Source organism: Eschrichtius robustus, chromosome 18 (assembly GCF_028021215.1).
Source record: "Eschrichtius robustus isolate mEscRob2 chromosome 18, mEscRob2.pri, whole genome shotgun sequence".
NCBI lineage: Eukaryota > Metazoa > Chordata > Mammalia > Artiodactyla > Eschrichtiidae > Eschrichtius > Eschrichtius robustus.
Window position 1 is genome coordinate 13,300,519 of NC_090841.1, and position 19,579 is coordinate 13,320,097.

A 19,579-nucleotide genomic window follows, 5' to 3' on the forward strand; every position below is an offset into this window, starting at 1 on the left:
TAGGTTTATTCCAGCTTTATTTAAAATTTTAATTTCAAATGAAATAATGTGACACTGATGGATACGAATACAACCAAAGACGGCAAATAACCTAATTCACTTTCCTGGTTTGTTCAAGCCTCCAGGCACCAGTCAAATATCGAAGTCGTATAAGAAGTAGGTCCTTGCCCATCTGTAGCCAGCTCCAAAATGGAACTAATTTAGAACCTGCGATTTAAAAATAATTAAAAATAAATATATTTTCAGGAAACATAACAGTTTAAAATTGTATTTTAGAAGTCACGACCTTTGTGAGCTTCTAGTCACCTTAATTTAACTTACATTATTTATATTATATATGTGTGTCTGTTAAACAATTCCTTTGTACATTTAAAAATGATTTTCGGGGGCAAATCTTCATGTTTTACACACTGCTTTTCAATCTCACGTACTACAGAGAATCAGATACACCTCTATACATAATACAAGTACAGATTAATAATCTGAGATAAGAAAGCCAAGACAAAAACCCAACTTTTATTCTAATTCTACCAAAGACTCTCAATCAGATAAAATAAATACATCTTAGCTAGGCCATCTTCTTGTCCAGTGGTTGTCAAATGGCAACATGCCAAGTGCAGTTGACTGCATGAGATTTGCCTCCTTGAGCATGTCTTAAAAGCTTATATTCCTTGAGTTTACCCCTTGGAATTGTTTCTTTGGTAAGTCAGAAGCAGACCTGCCCTGCCCTCCAATTTCAGGTAACTGGCATGCTGGGTGGTAGAGTGATGTGGTAAAGACCACAGGACGATCACTGACAATTTCCAGATTGAAGCCCAAACGCTCTAGCTTCTTTCTCTGTTCCTTTCTTCCCCCCCGCCCCGCCCCCCCCCGCACAAGCTTTACTGAGGTGTAATTGGCAAATAAAATTGAAATGTATTTAAAGTGTACAACGTGATGATTTGATAGCCATATACACTGTGAAATGATTACCACAATGAAGTTTACACATCCACCATAATTAATTTAAATCATGGATAAGAGATTTAAAATATCTTCAAAGCCAAAGTGAGTGGTTTCTCTAAAAACAACAGAAACAAAACACTTTGAAGTGAAATAAAACTTGGGAGGATCTAAACTGTGAGAATTTCAGATGGCCCTGCTCTAGTGCGGAGGGACCAATCGTATATGGCTGAGGGTTTGGGGATGATTAAAAGAAAAACTGCTCACTAAGTGCTGGTTAATGAGATTTAATACTCAACTCTCTGAGAAATGCAAGTGAGCAACTGATAGAAAATGAAACATATTTTTACTTTTCCCCACTTCAGCTTCCCATAGAGTCTATGCTGGGCACAGATCAACACAAACATGTCGACCGAGCTGATCCTGACGAGTCTGAGGCATCCTTTCACCTGCTTCCCATCCCCTTTGATCTAGGCTGCTACTGTGGAGATTAGTCAAACTGCTGTAAACTCAATATGATTCAGCAAGACTCCAAGAGGTCTACATAGCTTGTATGATTTCCAGACCGGTTCTTAACCTTTTTCTGTCCCTAAACATCTGAGGTTGCTAACTTCAACAGTGACTTTTCAAGAGGAGGCCATGCTTACCTGGGGGAGAGGTGACTTTGAAAAAGTCTCCAGTTAACTGCTCCTACACTGTGAATTAATTTAGGACCATTCTAAGGTAAGCAAAGGAGAACACTAGAATATATTTTAAATTCTAAACAGTGAGAGACGTCTAAGCTTTTCTGAATAGAAATTATTCGGAAGTATGATAGATTTCACATTTTAAATCTTAGAAATCTTTACATTTTTGGATATATGTACAGATGCCAGTTAAAAATCGGCTGTGAATGGATTATGGACATTTGGAGTAAAAGCAACTAATTCCTCATTTAGCTTTGGACAGTGGTTTGTAGGTGCTCAAAACTCACTGAGTAATGAAGTAATACTAAAAAAAAAATTGGTATTACAAACAATAAAGTTTATCTGAAGACTATTCACCTTGCTTCTAGCCTGAAATCACCATGATCCTGTCTACTGTACAAGTTTTTACTGAATTTCTTAGGCAAACCAGTAGGCCTAATGAAGACCCTAAGAAGAGACTAAAAAAATACAGAAGGCAGTAAGCCAGCTGGAGGAGGGTGGCAAGGATTAGTAGGCAGTAGTGTCTATGAAACTGCCTCTCTCAGTTAGGACAGCTGAGCTGGGGTGATAGTAAAGCCAGCTGACTTCACTGGACAACTGTATGGTCTGACGTCTTCCCCCACTTAAGATCAGCTGTAATGTAAACAATATACTCACCTTCAATTTCAGTCCAGTTGACAGCAATTTCTGCTATTGGGATTTTAAAGAACTGTGCTATGTAAAGCAGTTCTACATCAAATGCCCTGAAATAGAAAATACATTGCTATTTATTTTTAAAAAGACAAACAGAGTGTAATTAAATCTCTACCTTGGCATGTTTTAAAGAAGCTTACACAGCAGATATAAAAGCTTACATTGTAAAAGTGAAGGCCAGATAAACATAAGGTCAAATAAAAGCAAAGTAGTTCAGGAGCTTCAAGGCAAATGATATAACATCGCGTGTCACTGCATAACATATAAATGAGAAATATGGTGTCTCTGTCACAACTCAGAAACTCCCAGAGGTAAAAACGGCCTCCTGGGCTCCAAGAGAAAATTTAATCCTGGAAATTTTCAAGATTGATGGTTTTCAAATCCCAACCTTAACTAGCTCAAGAAACAGAACTGATAGCATTTTCAACGGATTCAGAGAGCTGGTAAAACAGAACCTTGAGAAGCACTAGGAGAGAATGTTCTCAATCACTTTAGAGCTGCTTGATTACATTCTTCTACCACCAAAGAAGCAAGGTTTCTTTTCTAAGTACGGGGTCCCTATGGCCTGCCTTCCCTCTTCCCCTCCCCAATGCTGTCCTGGACAGTACAGTCCTGGCAGCTGGTGAAAGTGAAAAGCCAGTTTACGCTGGCCTGAAAGGCCTTGTGGGTATAACTACATATATACATAGGAATTAGATACGTTGTCTCATTTTAACATACACTTAAAATCATCTCTAGTCTGAATTCCCAGCTCAGCCTTCCTTCTACCTAGGAAAGACTCTTTCTTAAAAAGCTCCTCTTCAATCAGCCCTTTCGTTTAGGTCGAATCTGCTTTCCTTAACATTTTTGAATCCTGACTTAGAAGTTTTCCTGGATTTTTACAAAATTCTCTCCACCAGTTGCTTCCTTTCACTGGCATTAAACTCAAAAAGAGAAGCACCGCTGCCTGTGCTGCACTTCATGCTTTTACTTGTCTCGAAAAGCACTAAAGTCTTTCACTGTTTTGCTTTCATTCGAGACATGAAACGCCCCACTTTCTAGACTGCATGGAACACACTTCAAACTTCCCAGGCTTGGTTTTAAAATATGAGCACAAACAAGAAAACGCCTAAAATCCACTTCTATCTGATTTCCCTGATTCCAGACAATCTGAATTTGGGAGTTTTGTTTTCTTGGCTACAATACCACCACCATCCATTATGCAACTAGTTTAAGTCCCAAGTGTTTGGATAATTCAATATGAAAACTATTTTTTTTTTTAAACACTTAATGCTTTCCCTTATCCTAATAAAATATTTACTTAAGATGATAAAACCATCTACAAAGGTGTTCTTTGTGTTTCTAAAAGGACTAAGTAAAACTTCCGTTAAGTAGAATTGTGACACTCATGAAAGAAGGAAATAATTTGAATATTAACCCTTAAAACTTTCCTTTAACATAAAACCAAAAAATTACCTAATGGGCTGCTGAGTAATGCTATTTAATAATCTGATCAAGATTATTAAGTATTTCTCCAAAGATATCATATAGAATTAGTGACTTATCAAAGACACAAAACAACATAAAAATGATGAATGAAAAGGAGTGGGGTAAAAAACCACTGATTAACTGAAATACAAATTAAATTTTTTTTGTATTAAAAAAAACTGAAAGGGCTATTCATCTTATAAACTATTATTATACCCTTCTCCCCTTAAACATTTTAGAAGACATGAGATGTTTATTTAAAAAAAAACCCAAAAAACAACAACAAAAAACCACAAAACAAAACAACAAACTGCAGTTCGTATCACCATATTACAAATAAGAGACCAATCTGTTACCAAAGCAAACATTATAATTAAAATACCAAGTACTTCTGGATGGAACCTTATGCCAATTAAGAGAAGCAGCATAAGGGTTATTCTCCAATTGAAATGACTTATTTTTTGTAAATGTGGGGAGGGCAGAGTCACCACATTTTCTTTTGTTATTCAGTGTCTGATATAGCTGTTACCTCAGGAACAGATGTATTTCTGAAGAACAGAGAGTGTGTTGAGACTCTGCTAAACATGGCGCACACACACACCCTACTGCTCCCTTCTGAAATCCCACTAAAATTAAAACGACAATGATGGGGTAACCATACGAGAACAAAAAGAGGAGAAGATGAGAGTAACAAAAAAAAAAATGTGAACGTTGCAAAGTAGCTAGACAAGTGGTAACTCGAAAGTAGACAACGGCAGAGGGAGAAGCCCAGAGCAGGTTAATGGGCACCACAGAGCCCCCGAGGCTCAGGCATCAAGGGCCCAAGTGACCTCTGTGAGTGGAGGTGCAGGTGGGCTGCAGACCGGAGGGCTCGCTGAAAATCTGTATGAGAGTCTCCTTTCTTCCAGCCGGTTCTGTGAATGCTGGCAGCCAGGATCATATCTCTTAGGCAGCAGATTGAAGGATCCCACTTTAGTGAAAATGACCAGCCCAAAACATAGTGACAGCTGGGACTTACCCACACAAAATGGCCCCACTAGTTTAATTTGTAGTGAAATCAGTCAGTCAGTCAGTTCTCTGACCACGCATCCAGCTGCTGATGAGCTAAAATTTTTAGCACCGTACTAAAGATATCTGAGGATAAACTTTAATGATAAAAACAAACATAAAGAAAAAAACTGGAGCAACAGAAACAACGCAAGGAAAGAAGAAAATGTCAAAGTGTTAGTGGAAGCTACTGTAGTCATGAAAAACAAGAACAGATTTAGAAAAATGAATACCAGAATACAAGAGTTGCAGGAAATTGAGGTTTTGATAGCAGAAATAAAAATTTAAAAGGAGGGTTAGATGATAAAATTGAGGAAATCTCAAAAGAAGAAAAATAGGAAGAGGGAGAAAATAAAGGATCAATAGGGAAGCTCTATATCTGTTTTATAAGAGAGAAGAGAGAAAAGACAGAGGAGATCATCGAAGAAATGAATGAAGGACATTTCTCAGAACTAAAGGACACGGGTTTCCAGACTTAGCCTCCTGAGTACTCAACAAAATGCATGAAAAAGAGCCACATTAAGTCGCTGAATCATGACATTTCAAAACACTCTGAATAAAAGGCTTCCAAAGTGGGGTGGAAACAACATGCCATAGACAAGGAATCAAGATTAGATTATTGACAGAATTGGACTTTTCCACAGAAACACTGATGCCAAAGACAACAGAGCAATGCTTTCCAAATCCAGAGGAAAAAGGATTTCCAACCTATAACTCTTTCTCCAGCTAACTGGTAAACAAGTGTGAGGGTAGAATCAAGGCACGTCTCTACATGCGGGGTCTCGCAGTGTCTTTCTCATATTTTTTAGGAGGTGTAAGAGAGGTGTGCTCTACTAAATTAGGATGGAAACCAAGGAAAACCAGATCTAGGACAGGAGCTGCAGCAGGCCAGGACACAACTAGAAAGGAAGAGCCGACGAGAAAGGCTTTCCATCTCCAAGAAAAAGATGGAATTGAGGCATAATCTGATGTGTCTGGGAACTTATGCTCCTATCAGAGAGTGAGGACAAGGAAGTGTTAGATTCACAGTCAAGTAATGCCAGCAAAAAACTCCAGTTATTACCTTTAGAAAAACAAAAAGTACTACAACTATGTGGGTCGTATAATCCCATTGCATGCTACAGCTCAAGTCTGAATTCTCTTTACCCAGCTATAATGATCAATGCTGAGCTAAGCAAATATTATTTTAAAACTGTATTAGGAGCATAACTGTGGAGGGTGTACAGGAGTTTAAGAGAACGAAATACTTGTCCATTGATTTCCTATTGTGGAACTTAATATCTAAAACTGAAAAACTGAGACATAGCTATGCAGACCCATTGTTTTCAATGTGAAAGCAAACACCACAAACAAGCAGTAAAGAGATGAAAGTGACTAGAATGAGGGAGCAGGAATGGGGGATGGACGGAGATGGGGCAAAGGACAACTGTTTTCTTGTTATAAGCCTGATGGAATGACTTTAAATTATAAACATGAATACATTGATTAAAAATTAAAAAAAATTCACTAGAAGAAAGTACATTTCAAAGAATCCATTTAAAAAATTATTCATAAATTGGGTCAAATTATACCTTAACATTAAATGGAAAGAATTTAGGTGAGGTAGAGTTCGGAGGATGGAGATTTTATACACATATTTATATTTAACATTTAACGTTACCCATACTCAAGTAATTCGGAATCAAAGAGATGCCTGTAGTCTTTTAACTTCAGCAGTACAGCGTATACCTTGAAGTTTTGCAATACCTAGAAATTACTTGACTTGGATTCCCTGAAAGTTATGAGAAAAATTTCAGTGAATCTTTAGAACAAGTCCTCTTAAAAAAACCATCTAAGGAGACACTTATATGGAAATGAGTAGATGCACAATTTGGTTTCTAAAATTTATGCTGCATAAGAAAAAAAAAATCTGCTCTTTAGTCTTTCTTGATCGAAGTGAAGGAACAGAGATGTTTAAATAGACAATGAAACATTACTGTGGTGAAGGGTATACTGCTAATCAGGTTGATACATGTGTATTTGGTGGTTCTCCTTTATGGGCACAACATAAACATAACTGGACCCTAAAGAGAGATGTGAGAGGCTAAAATTTTAAGTCAGGTCAATATTATTCCAATCAAATTGCAAATAAATAATTAAAAAGGCATGAACAATATCTAGGAATAAACCTACCTAAGGAGACAAAAGACCTGTATGCAGAAAATTATAAGACACTGATGAAAGAAATTAAAGATGATACAAATAGATGGAGAGATAGACCATGTTCCTGGATTGGAAGAATCAACATTGTGAAAATGACTCTACTACCCAAAGCAATCTACAGATTCAATGCAATCCCTATCAAACTACCACTGGCATTTTTCACAGAACTAGAACAAAAAATTTCACAATTTGTATGGAAACACAAAAGACCCCGAATAGCCAAAGCAATCTTGAGAACGAAAAATGGAGCTGGGGGAATCAGGCTCCCTGACTTCAGACTATATTACAAAGCTTCAGTAATCAAGACAGTTTGGTACTGGCACAAAAACAGAAATATAGATCAATGGAACAGGATAGAAAGCCCAGAGATAAACCCACACACATATGGTCACCTTATCTTTGATAAAGGAGGCAAGCATATACAGTGGAGAAAAGACAGCCTCTTCAATAAGTGGTGCTGGGAAAATTGGACAGGTACATGTAAAAGTATGAAATTAGAACACTCCCTGACACCATGCACAAAAATAAACTCAAAATGGATTAAAGACCTAAGTGTAAGGGCAGACACTATCAAACTCTTAGAGGAAAACATAGGCAGAACACTCTATGACATACATCACAGCAAGATTCTTTTTGACCCAGCTCCCAGAGAAATGGAAATAAGAACACAAATAAACAAATGGGACCTAATGAAACTTAAAAGCTTTTGCACAGCAAAGGAAGACCAAAAGACAACCATCAGAATGGGAGAAAATATTTGCAAATGAAGCAACTGACAAAAGATTAATCTCCAAGATTTACAAGCAGCTCATGCAGCTCAATAACAAAAAAACCAACAACCCAATCCAAAAATGGGCAGAAGACCTAAATAGACATTTCTCCAAAGAAGATATACAGATGGCCTACAGACACATGAAAGAATGCTCAACATCATTAATCATTAGAGAAATGCAAATCAAAACTACAATGAGATATCATCTCACACCGGTCAGAATGGCCATCATCAAAAAATCTAGAAACAATAAATGCTGGAGAGGGTGTGGAGGAAAGGGAACACTCTTGCACTGTTGGTGGGGATGTAAATTGATACAGCCACTATGGAGAACAGTATGGAGGTTCCTGAAAAAACTACAAATAGAACTACCATACGACCCAGCAATCCCAATACTGGGCATATACCCTGAGAAAACCATAGGTCAAAAAGAGTCATGTACCAAAATGTTCATTGCAGCTCTATTTACAATAGCCAGGACATGGAAGCAACCTAAATGTCCATCGACAGATGAATGGATAGAGAAGATGTGGCACATATATACAATGGAATATTACTCAGCCATAAAAAGAAATGAAATGGAGGTATTTGTAATGAGGTGGATGGAGTTAGAGCCTGTCATACAGAGTGAAGTAAGTCAGAAAGAGAAAAACAAATACAGTATGCTAACACATATATACGGAGTCTAAGGGAAAAAAAAAAAAAAAAAAAAAGGCCATGAAGAACCTAGTGGCAAGACGGGAATAAAGACACAGACCTACTAGAGAATGGACTTGAGGATATGGGGAGGGGGTGGGGTGAGATGTGACAGGGTAAGAGAGTGTCATGGACATATATACACTACCAAATGTAAAATAGATAACTAGTGGGAAGCAGCCGCATAGCACAGGGAGATCAGCTCGGTGCTTTGTGACCACCTAGAGGGGTGGGATGGGGAGGGTGGGAGGGAGGGAGATGCAAGAGGGAAGAGAAATGGGAACATATTGCATATGTATAACTGATTCACTTTGTTATAAAGCAGAAGCTAACACACCATTGTAAGGCGATTATACTTCAATAAAGATGTTAAAAAAAAAAAAAGGCATGAACATAAAATTTAAAGAAGAAAAAAATAAAAACATGTTCTTTAACTTAAAAAACCCATAAAACCTTGGAACAGTGCTGGCCAATACACTAGCCACATGTGGCTGGCTCCTGGGCAACTGAATGTGGCTAGTCTGAATTGAGATGTTCTGTACTCTGAAGACACAGTACCAAGAAAAGCACGTAAAATAGCTCAGTATTTTTTTCATACTGAGTGCATGCTGAAATGCCTATGTTTATATTGTGTTCAATATAATATTAAAATAAATGTCACCTTTCTACTTTTTAATGTGGCTACTAGAAAATTTAAAATTACATATATGGCTTGCATTTGTGTCTCATATTATATTTCTGTTGGACAATGCTGCCTTACAACAATCCTGACTTATAACAGTCCTGACAAGGAAACTTCATGATTTTTAAGTCATCAACCCTAACCCTAATGTTCTCCATTTTTAAATCCTTCCTTTTGAACTACAAAGAACCTAGTTCTTTGACCATAGATGGAGATATAACATCTGACAGAAAAATATCTAATGCAGAGGGAGGGCTTTATTTCTAGAGTGGCTTCTTAATAAATAAGATTCTCTGATTTTGGAGTCCATTAACTATCAATATATTTTATTCTTTAACATAATAGAAACAGGCATCTAAATTTTAAAACCAAATATACATTACTTAAAAAATTTTAATCTAGGAAAAAAAGATTTAAAAACATGTTTGATAATTTTAATTCTGAAACTACAGTTTCTTTAAAGTTATTTGGGAAGATTATATGACATCTATTTCTATGGAGATAACAGGTCTTTGAAAATCGACACATGAAAATTATAGAGACTATAAAAATGAACATCTAGGGCTTTCCTGGTGGCGCAGTGGTTTGGAATCTGCCTGCCAATGCAGGGGACGCGGGTTCGAGCCCTGGTCTGGGAAGATCCCACATGCCGCGGAGCAACTGGGCCCGTGAGCCACAATTGCTGAGCCTGCACGTCTGGAGCCTGTGCTCCGCAACGGGAGAGGCCGCGATGGTGAAAGGCCCGCGCACCGCGATGAAGAGTGGCCCCCGCTTGCCACAACTGGAGAGAGCCCTCGCACAGAAGCGAAGACCCAACACAGCCATAAATATTAAAATAAATAAATAAATAAAAATTAAAAAAAAAATGAACATCTACTGGAATAATTATGCAGACTCCCACCATGAACAGAATTCACACAGAACCCAGTACTAACAGTAAGTATTCTTTCAACAGTATTTATTGAGTACCTATGATGTGCCAGGCACTCTCTTTGCTATATAATAAGCAAAATCAGATGGGATTCTTGCTCTTGTAGAGCTTACGTTTTAATAGAGAAAAAGAAACATTACACAAATAAAACACTACTGATGTGACAGGTGCTACGAGAATGGCTTATGGCACTGCAACAGCATACAATCAGGGGCATCTGATCTAGTACAGAGAGTGAGGGCAGGTTGTCCTAACGAAGATCTGAAGGATGAGGAGACCTTGACGGAGGGGCAGTGGGTGGTGAGAAGGAAGAATCCACACATGGAGACTCAGGTGGGCCAGACCGTAATATCAATACTGATACTGCCTATTGGTATCCCTCTCAAGGCCCTGGAAGGCACCGAAAGGCAATGGGAAGCAGAATAGGTGCATCTGATTGATCACTTCTAATTTCTGAAGGGTCCCCTTGGACTGCAGCATAGGAATTGATGTCCTGGATCGTGGTGAAGATGAAGAGAAATGAAGGGACATAAAAGCTCAAAACAACAGGCCTCGGTCATGGGCTGGATATACGGAGGGGCTGTGGGGAAGGCTGTAATGACTCCAAGGTTTCAGGCTTCTATGTGACTGCTATTCCCTAAACAGGCTGGGAGCTGAGGCGAGGTCTGGGACAAAGAGAGGCCGAATGCTGCTGATAGGTTCATTGAGACGGTAAGTGGTCATATTAAACATGACCACTGGATTTAATGATAGGAGGGTAACTAGATGTTTAGATGGGAGGATGGGTGAGGAGTGAGTGGGAAGCGAGAAGATGGGGACAGTGAATATGGACCACTTTTCCAAGAAAAGGTTCGCTGTGAAAGGAAAGAGGGCTAGAGTTGGAGGGGTGCTGGGGGCAGGGGTCAATGGAGAGGGTGTTTTTCTAATGGCAAGAGAAATTTAAACTTGAAAAAACTGATGGGCAAGATGTGGTTGAGAGAAAAGGCTAAATACACAGGAGAGAAAATAAGTGAACAGGATTGGGTTGTTAGAAGGTGGAAGGCGATGCAGAGGTCCAAGGATTGGTCTTAGGCAGGAGAGGGAACTTACTCCTGCAAAAGAAAGGAAAGAAGAGAAAGTGGGTACCCTCTTCTGCTTTGATATGTCTGAGCTTTTTCTTTTTTCTTTGAAGGAAAAAAAGGAAGCTTAAGGAAACAGGATGTTTTCAGGCCTCTCAATTTATACTGTCTACAATTAAGGTAAATATATAACTTTATACCCTATGTTTGGTTTGAGATAAATAAGAACCAAACCAGTAAAGGTACAGATTAAGTTTACATATATAAGTGCCAATTTTGTTTAAACCTGGATGTTCATTATGGGAATACAGGGCTGCTGCCCATTACCTGGAGAAACTTGTGTATAAGATACACCAGACACATTCCGGTTAGGAACCTACCATCGTTCAATGTGGAGAGATGAAAACGTCCGTGACGCTGCTTCTCGAGTTAATAATTTGAACCCACACTGTGTGTCCCTGATTCCTTTGACACAAAGGAACCACACCAGAAAGTGGAACCCATACATGAGAAGAGTACGGAAGTAAGAACGCTGAAACAAAGACAAAATATAAATGACTTTTCTATTTATCTATAAAGGAGACATTGAAAACACCTGGCTGTAGACAACTGCAACTTAATATTTAATTGACTGGGTAGATCTCACACATGAACGCCATTGTTCCATTAGCTGCACGGGCAAAGTCTATTCTAGAAACTGTGAGGACGCCTAATGCTTGGAGCTGGACAGAGGCTAGAAAAGTAGTTACTTACTTCCTGGAGGTGGAGTCAGACCAGAAGAATCATAGTGCCTGTGAGAGTCAGGGCTTCAGTGCGCCAGAAATATACCACAGCAGTTGGAGGGCTGCGCTGAGCCAGGAGAACATCTCATTCACCTTATATTTTGTGCCCCAAATACACTTCAGTTTCAAAAAAAGCTGAGTTACCAGAATATCTTGGAAAAATGAAACACTAAGATTTCAACCTGAAGTATGATACCTAGCTAATGAGAATATGATAGAAGAGGTACAGCAGAGTGTCACAGACTAGAAAGGAGTCTGAAACAAAAACCCAGTGTCTCTAACTATGACAGATATTTCTGATTAAATATATTTTAACAGGTAAGTTCTTTAATACTTTGGATATTAAACTTAAGTAGTCTAATCCTATCTGAGAATTCACTATTGTTATTAGTTGTTAATTTTATTATTAGTAGTAACATGACAGATATTCTATTATTCATTAAACAATGCAAACTTTAAAAAAAAATCATTAATTATCACTGAATTCAAGACTTTCATATTTAGGATTAAAAAAGATAAGATCTCTTAAAGTTTTCTATAATTATGGTAATAGACCCATGGAATGATATATTACATATGCACATAAGCAAACCAGTAAGAGTCTATGCAGAATATTTAATATCTCATCCTACTAAATAAAAGTCCTTTCCTCCTTCTGGCTTTTTTTTCATAATTGTAATCTTTAGTATTGTTCTTCATTCACATGTCTTTTTCTATCACCATGGAACAAAATCATGACTCAACAGTGAAAAAATGACGGGAGAAAAGCCATGGAACTGAGCAGGCCTATATTTGAATCCTGGCTCCATTAATAATTAGCAGGCTGTGGGCTTCCCTGGCGGCGCAGTGGCTGAGAATCCGCCTGCCAATGCAGGGGACATGGGTTTGAGCCCTGGTCCGGGAAGATCCCACATACTGCAGAGCAACTAAGCCCGTGTGCCACAACTACTGAGCCTGCGCTCTAGAGCCCGTGAGCCACAACTACTGAGCCTGCGTGACACAACTACTGAAGCCCACATGCCTAGAGCCCGTGCTCTGCAACAGAAGCCACCGTAAGGAGAAGCCCATGCACCACAATGAAGAGTAGCCCCGCTCGCCGCAACTAGAGGAAGCCCATACGCAGCAACGAAGACCCAATGGAGACAAAAATCAATCAATCAATCAATTAAAAAATAAATAAATAAAATAAATTTATAAAAAAAAATGATTAGCAGGCTGACCTTGAACAAGTTACTTCCACTCTCTAAATCCCACTTTGCTCATCTAGAATGAAAATGCCTGCCTCACAAAGGTACTGTAAAGTTTAAATGAGATAATATTAAAGCTTTTAACCAAGTGTTTGGTACAGGAAGTAACAGAAACTTAATAAATGCTTTTAATAAGGGAAGAAGGCTTGAAAGCTCACTTTAACCTCCTGACCACAGTTTCACTTGTGTATTAAATAGGGCAAGAAGGGAAGGAAGAATAAAATACTTATCTATAGGGTACGTAAAACAAACTCTTTGAAAAGCTCTAGCACTTCTCACTGATCACCTAGAATCGTTAGTTATGTTTTGATGTAAGTATGTCTAACCTCTCTAAGCAGATAGGGCAGAAACCTCATCTTAAAATACTTTGGGAATCTCACAACAGCTTGCTCAGTGCCTTCCATTTAAAATATTTCCAATAAATACTGGTTGACTGATTAAACCTCCAAAAGAGCATTTATGCTTAGGAAAGGAACGAATAGAAATCAAAAGATAAAAAAATAGAAAGATAGAAAAATAAAAATTAAAAGGTAGAAAAATAATACCTATAAACTATTCTCCTTGAATGATTTTTAACATGATTTAGATGAGCTTACTAGTAACCAAATAAAAATATTCATGACTGCTTTTGCTTGGATGTTAATAGAAGATTTTTGTTTGTTTTAGGATAATGGCTATTTTTTAAAAAAACAGAAACATGTTGAGTTCACATGAGGACTTTAACTTATTTGATTTCTAACATATTGAAAAGCATAACAATATAATCTACTAACAACTGGAACTTTCTTTAATTTTTAACACTTGGCAAAATATCTTAGAATTTAGAAGACATCTAAAAACATACTACAGGATAGACTTATTTAGTTAAATGAAGGTAACAAAGTCATAGAATAGCATTATATGAACTTCTGAAGTAGATATTTAAAAACATTCACTGCTTTAATATTAACAATCATCTCTAATGTTTATGAAATGTAAACAAGGAATTCAGGTGAAATTTAAAGGTGACTGGTAATTTTATTATCTTAAAAAGAGAAGTTAAAGAAGTCCTAAGACTTAAGCAGACTCTTCAAAAAAAAACCTAAAGAGATCAAACAAACAGTAATGGATGCTATTTTGAATCCTTTAAAAATGATAAATTTGAGAATACCCAGACAATATAAACATGACTGTTTTAACTGTTATACAGAACACATGGGCATATGAACACTTTTAAGGATGCCTGAAAGACTCCAATGGTGCGGTATCATGCATGTTTGTCTTCCAAGAGAGCAACAGAACAGACGGTAGGATTAACTGAGAATATGTGTAAAGGTATTTAGGACAGATAAGACTGAAAACTACACAGTTAAGCTACTGAAGTTGCTGTTTACTATCTTGGTTAATTAATTCTTCTATAATTTTCTCACTGTCCACAGATCGATCACCATGCAGGGTTTATATTACCTATGGCACATTAAGAGAACACCCGAGTGGCTGAGAAGTGGAAGGCCACGCCACAGTTTCTTGGACATGTGGCAGATGGTTGTGTTGCCCCTTGGAGATGACCTTCTATAAGACAGGTATAGTTCTGTGAGAATCACTGGACTTGAACTACAAGCCTACTCAGCAGGAGTTATACGTAGCGTCTGCAGAGGACAACTGCTGATCTCTAGTCAGTGGACCAGTTTACCCTTTCTTTCTAGAGTAGCAGCCAATTCTGTAGGGTCCAAAAGCACTATGTCAGTAACTAAGTTTTACAGATGGAGGAATGGATGGATAGATGACAAGATAAATTATAAACGCATAGATCCTGGAATAGATCCCTTGATGACTGGTTAAAAGCATCACTAGGTAAAAGAAGGTTCAGACCACAGCACAGCCTCATCTTACTATTCTGGAAAAAAATTCAAAGAGTTTTCAACCAATGGAAGTTCTAAGTGAAAAGAATTTGCACCGTTAAAAACAAAATCAAAAACCACAGTTCTTTTCTACTGCCACCAACAATACAGGTCCCAATTATTTCTTGCCTAGATTACTTCAACTGCTTCCTAATTACTGCCTCCTATTTCTCCAACCCTTTTTCCTTTCCAAGTAGATAATCCTCTTTTCCCCTATCTATATATATATTTTTAAAAAGGACCAAATTTACTCACAAAACCCTTAAATTAGCATCAGTCTATTTTCATTAAGTGTTTTTTACACAAACAATTATACTGTATTTACAATATCATACTGTTTTTTTCTCCATACAACCTAATATTTTAGTATTTCCCAACATGATTATACAGTCTCCATTATCATCTATTTTATCACTGCAAGACATTTCATCCAGGGGAAATATGTACACTTTCTAGTGTTGGGATTTAGTATTTTATAGTTTCTAGTATTTCACAATGATAAATAATGTGCTGAACATTTTGCACATACACTTTTTCTTATCTCTTGTGTATCAGTAAAGTGATGAAGTTGGACTAGCTAATCTCTAAACTCTCTTTCAGTGTTAAATTTCTAGGAGTTTGATATTCTCTATGGTTAACAGATTAACCTTTTTGAAACACCAATAACAGTCCATAGGGTTATAGAGTTACATTTGGACTAGATGCTGAAGATGTTAAAATAATTTATATCTTAAAAAAAGGAAAGTTCAGGTTTCCATATTTGAACAAAATCCTTAAGGGATTTTATGACTCTGCCATCAGTATATCTTGGGAAAAAAATTAGAATTTTTTCATGTCCTATTTCAGAATCACGAAGGGAAAGGTTCAATCTTTTATTCCACTGGTTCTCAAACTCTGGTATGCATAGGGTGACCTGGGAAACTGTTAAAAAGGCAGATTCCTGGTCCCGTGGCTAGAGTCTGATTTAGTGTCTGGGATTGGCCTAGGAACATGCATTAAAGGAAAAAACAAACAAACAAACAAAACACCCCAGATAATTTTGACCTTGCACTGAAAAATATGGCTTTATTCTTGATCTACTTGACCAATCTAGTAGATGAACCGTTAAGAATATAATGGACAATTATGGAGCTTGATACATTAGGTCTACGTTTTTAAGTGAAAAAATAATTAAAATAAAAAATACTGCATAGAGTAGTTCCTTATTATATTTTTTTCCTCAAAGTTACTCCAGCTTCTTAGCCTAATCTGTAAATTACAACCTGAAGAAGTTAATGTCTTCAGTGATTTTTTGAATATACTAAAAAGGGCAGTACAACTTTATAAATCTGAAGGTATAATGCTTTTCTAAGAGGAACAGTTAAAAAAAATTTAAACTTTGAGTGAAACTTAAAATATAGTACTTAAGTGTGCTGACATGAGAAAAACTAAAGGCAAGTTGATAGGTTCGAAAATGCATCATTTGGAGAAATTTGCCTTATATAATAACTGAATGGGGACTCTCTTTGTGTCTTAAAAAAAGAGCTGCTTGTATCCAAAATCAAAGTGAAGTCTACATCCTCCCTGTATACTCATGAAAAAAAGAAAAAAAATCAATTCCTAAATATGTTAATCCTTTCTTCTGAAAGGAACCTCATTTTTATGAGATTAAGTATGAAAGCTTATCTCATGCTAATGTGTATGTAAAAAAGGAAAAAACTGATCCATGATGAAAGCCTCACCTGAGCAACTGATTCTTTTTCCAAATGAGCTCGAGATCCACATGCAATAGCCATTTGATCCTGAGGAAAAAAGCAATGAAATAAGTATCATTAATAAAAATATTTATTTCCAATGTGAATATCTCATTTTTTAGAAACTATTTTTTTTAAAAAGTAACATTAAATATCTTTAAAGGTTTACTGAGGAATTCAGAATACGTACAACTTAAACAAGTCTAATTGTATTTACCAAGATGACACTATTCAGGGCTAAATATAAGAGGCATGCATTATTTCAAATTCATATATTTAAGTGATTTTTCTAATCGAAAATACTGTATCAATATAATTATAAGGAAAATTAGTAGTATTAGAAAGAAAAGGGTTATCTGTAGATGGTATGATTTTATATATAATCATTTCATTATGGAAAACCCAAGAATATCAACTGAAAACCTACTACAAACAATAAGAGAATGTAAAAAGAGTGGGCACAAAATAAATATATATATAATATTTTAGCCTTCATATGTACAAACAGCGATCAGAAGATATAATGGAAGAAAAGACAGTATTTATAACATCAATAAGAAAAACCTATAAACTTTACAAGAAATGTGGCAAGATCTAAATAAAGGAAAGATATAAATGCAACCAAAGGAAACAAAAAAATCCAACCACAGAGGGCATACCATGACCATGGATGAGAGGATGCACTGACAGCACTGAAAAGGCAATGCTCATTAAGCTCATCTTTAAATTTAATGCCATACCAGCGAAAACATAAAAATAATTTTTCATTGATTGAGACAAGCTGATTTGGAAGTTAATATTGAAAAATAAAGAACCAAGAAGAGCCAAGAAAATTCTAAGAGTGACGAAGGACTAGCTCCAGAGGATTTAAAAATACATCATAAAGGTAAAATAGTTAAAACTAAGGTACTAGAATGTAAATAGATAAACCTATGGATCAGAATCGAAAGGCCAGAAACACACACACAAAACATATGGGTACTTAAGAGTATGATAAAGATGACATTTTAAATCAGTGGAAAAAAGATGCTGTGGGGCATTCTGGTAGCCATTTGGAAACCAAATTAAATTGGACCTGAGCCACATACTGACTAGGACATATTCCAGATACATCAAAGATTTAAGTGTAAATCAGAAATAGTTTTTTATATGATCCCAAGGAAGGCACAAATATACAAAACCCAGAAGATTAGATCAACTTGACAATAAAATTTTAAAAATTGTTGTGCGGCAAAACAAGAAAAATACAACCATATTAGAAATTAAAAGACAAATAAGTTGGGGGAAAATACTGGTACTTTATATTACAGACAAAAGGCTAATTTCCAAAATACATAAAGTGCTCCTACAAATTATAAAGAAAAATACTCAACAACTCAGTTGGGAAGAGGTGAAGGTTATGAATGAGAATTCACAAAAAGAACAACTGAAAAGATCCTCACCTCAATCATACTTATATCAATACTAAGAAAAATGCAAAGAACGCCTATCAATTTTTGCCATATTGTGCATACACACTCTACATAGACAGCAATTTGAAAACCGTTATCACAGTTACAAATATACACATAATTCGACCCAGCAGTTTTACAACTAGGAATTCTTCCCATAATAAACTTGCATTGTGTAAAATGACATTCATGTAAGGTTGATCACTTCAGTATTGTCTCAAGCAGCAAACCTGTATGTCCACCCAAAGGGACTAGCTATGAAGCTGTGAAAGAATGAGGAAGCACTTTGATGTACGCATATGGCTCAATCTCCTAGATATGGTATTAAATGGAAACAACAGAACAGTGGATAGTGTGTTACAATTTGTATTTAAAAAATAAAGAATACATATATACATCTTCTAGGTGGATATACAAGAAATGGATGACACTGTTAACTTCTGGGAGTAACTTGGTGACTGAGAAATGAGGGGCAGAGCTAGATTCACTGGATACTTCTTATACCATTTGAATTTTGAACCATTAATCAAAATAAATAAAATTAAAAAGTGTTCATTGTAAAGAAATTGGCAAGCATATAAATTTATATGTATATGAAAAAATTATTATAAAAAGTCATGCATAATCTCACTACCTAAAAGCAGCCACTGATAACATTTTGTATATTTCCTTGTGTTTTATTTTTTTTTTTTTGCCTTTCTCAAGTTCTATTTGCCCCAGTCTAGAAAAAAACTGGCTTAGGAAATCACTCCCTGTATGCTAGTCCCAGTAATGTTGCTGGGAAGAGGCATATAGGCGCTATCTGTAGGGACAGAGCTGAAAAAACATCACCTTTAGGAGTTAGGATTTGAAAACTCTCTGAAGTGACAAATCCTAGGTAGAAAAGAAGGTAAAGGACCTACAAAGGTCCAGGAGGCAGTGTATTTCCTTGTGTTCTTTTTTTCCCCTCTGTATTTAAAAAACCATAGCTGAAATTTACTCATGTATACCATGCTTTTCTTCATATAAAGTAACCTAAAAAGTTCTTACATTCAGGTTCATTGTTTTTGAGCTTTTTGTTATGGGTATTTTCAAACATACACAAAAGTAGAGAGAATAAGAAAATGAAGCCCCATGTACCCACCACCTGGCTTCAACAATTACCAACACATAGCCAACTGTCAATCTTGCCTTCTCTGAAGCCCTTTACTACCACCCTACCCAACTGGGGATTATTTTGAAACAAATGCTAGGCATCATATACTATAAATTAATATATATTTCAATCACAATACCACTATCATACTGAAAACATTAAGAATTCCTTAACA

General features: G+C 36.5%; 1 protein-coding gene across 3 annotated transcripts in view; it reads right to left on the reverse strand.

The window, feature by feature from the left end:
• Positions 1-19,579, reverse strand: part of ALG5 (ALG5 dolichyl-phosphate beta-glucosyltransferase) — a 41,037-nt gene continuing 21,458 nt past the window's right edge. For all 3 annotated transcript variants that reach the window (XM_068526844.1, XM_068526843.1, XM_068526845.1), the window contains 4 exons: positions 16,807-16,866; positions 11,557-11,708; positions 2,286-2,371; positions 1-207 (listed from right to left, as the gene is read on the reverse strand). In XM_068526844.1, coding sequence (XP_068382945.1) covers positions 92-207; positions 2,286-2,371; positions 11,557-11,708; positions 16,807-16,866 — 414 coding nt within the window. In that variant the 3' untranslated portion in view covers positions 1-91. The remainder of the gene's footprint in view (positions 208-2,285; positions 2,372-11,556; positions 11,709-16,806; positions 16,867-19,579) is intronic.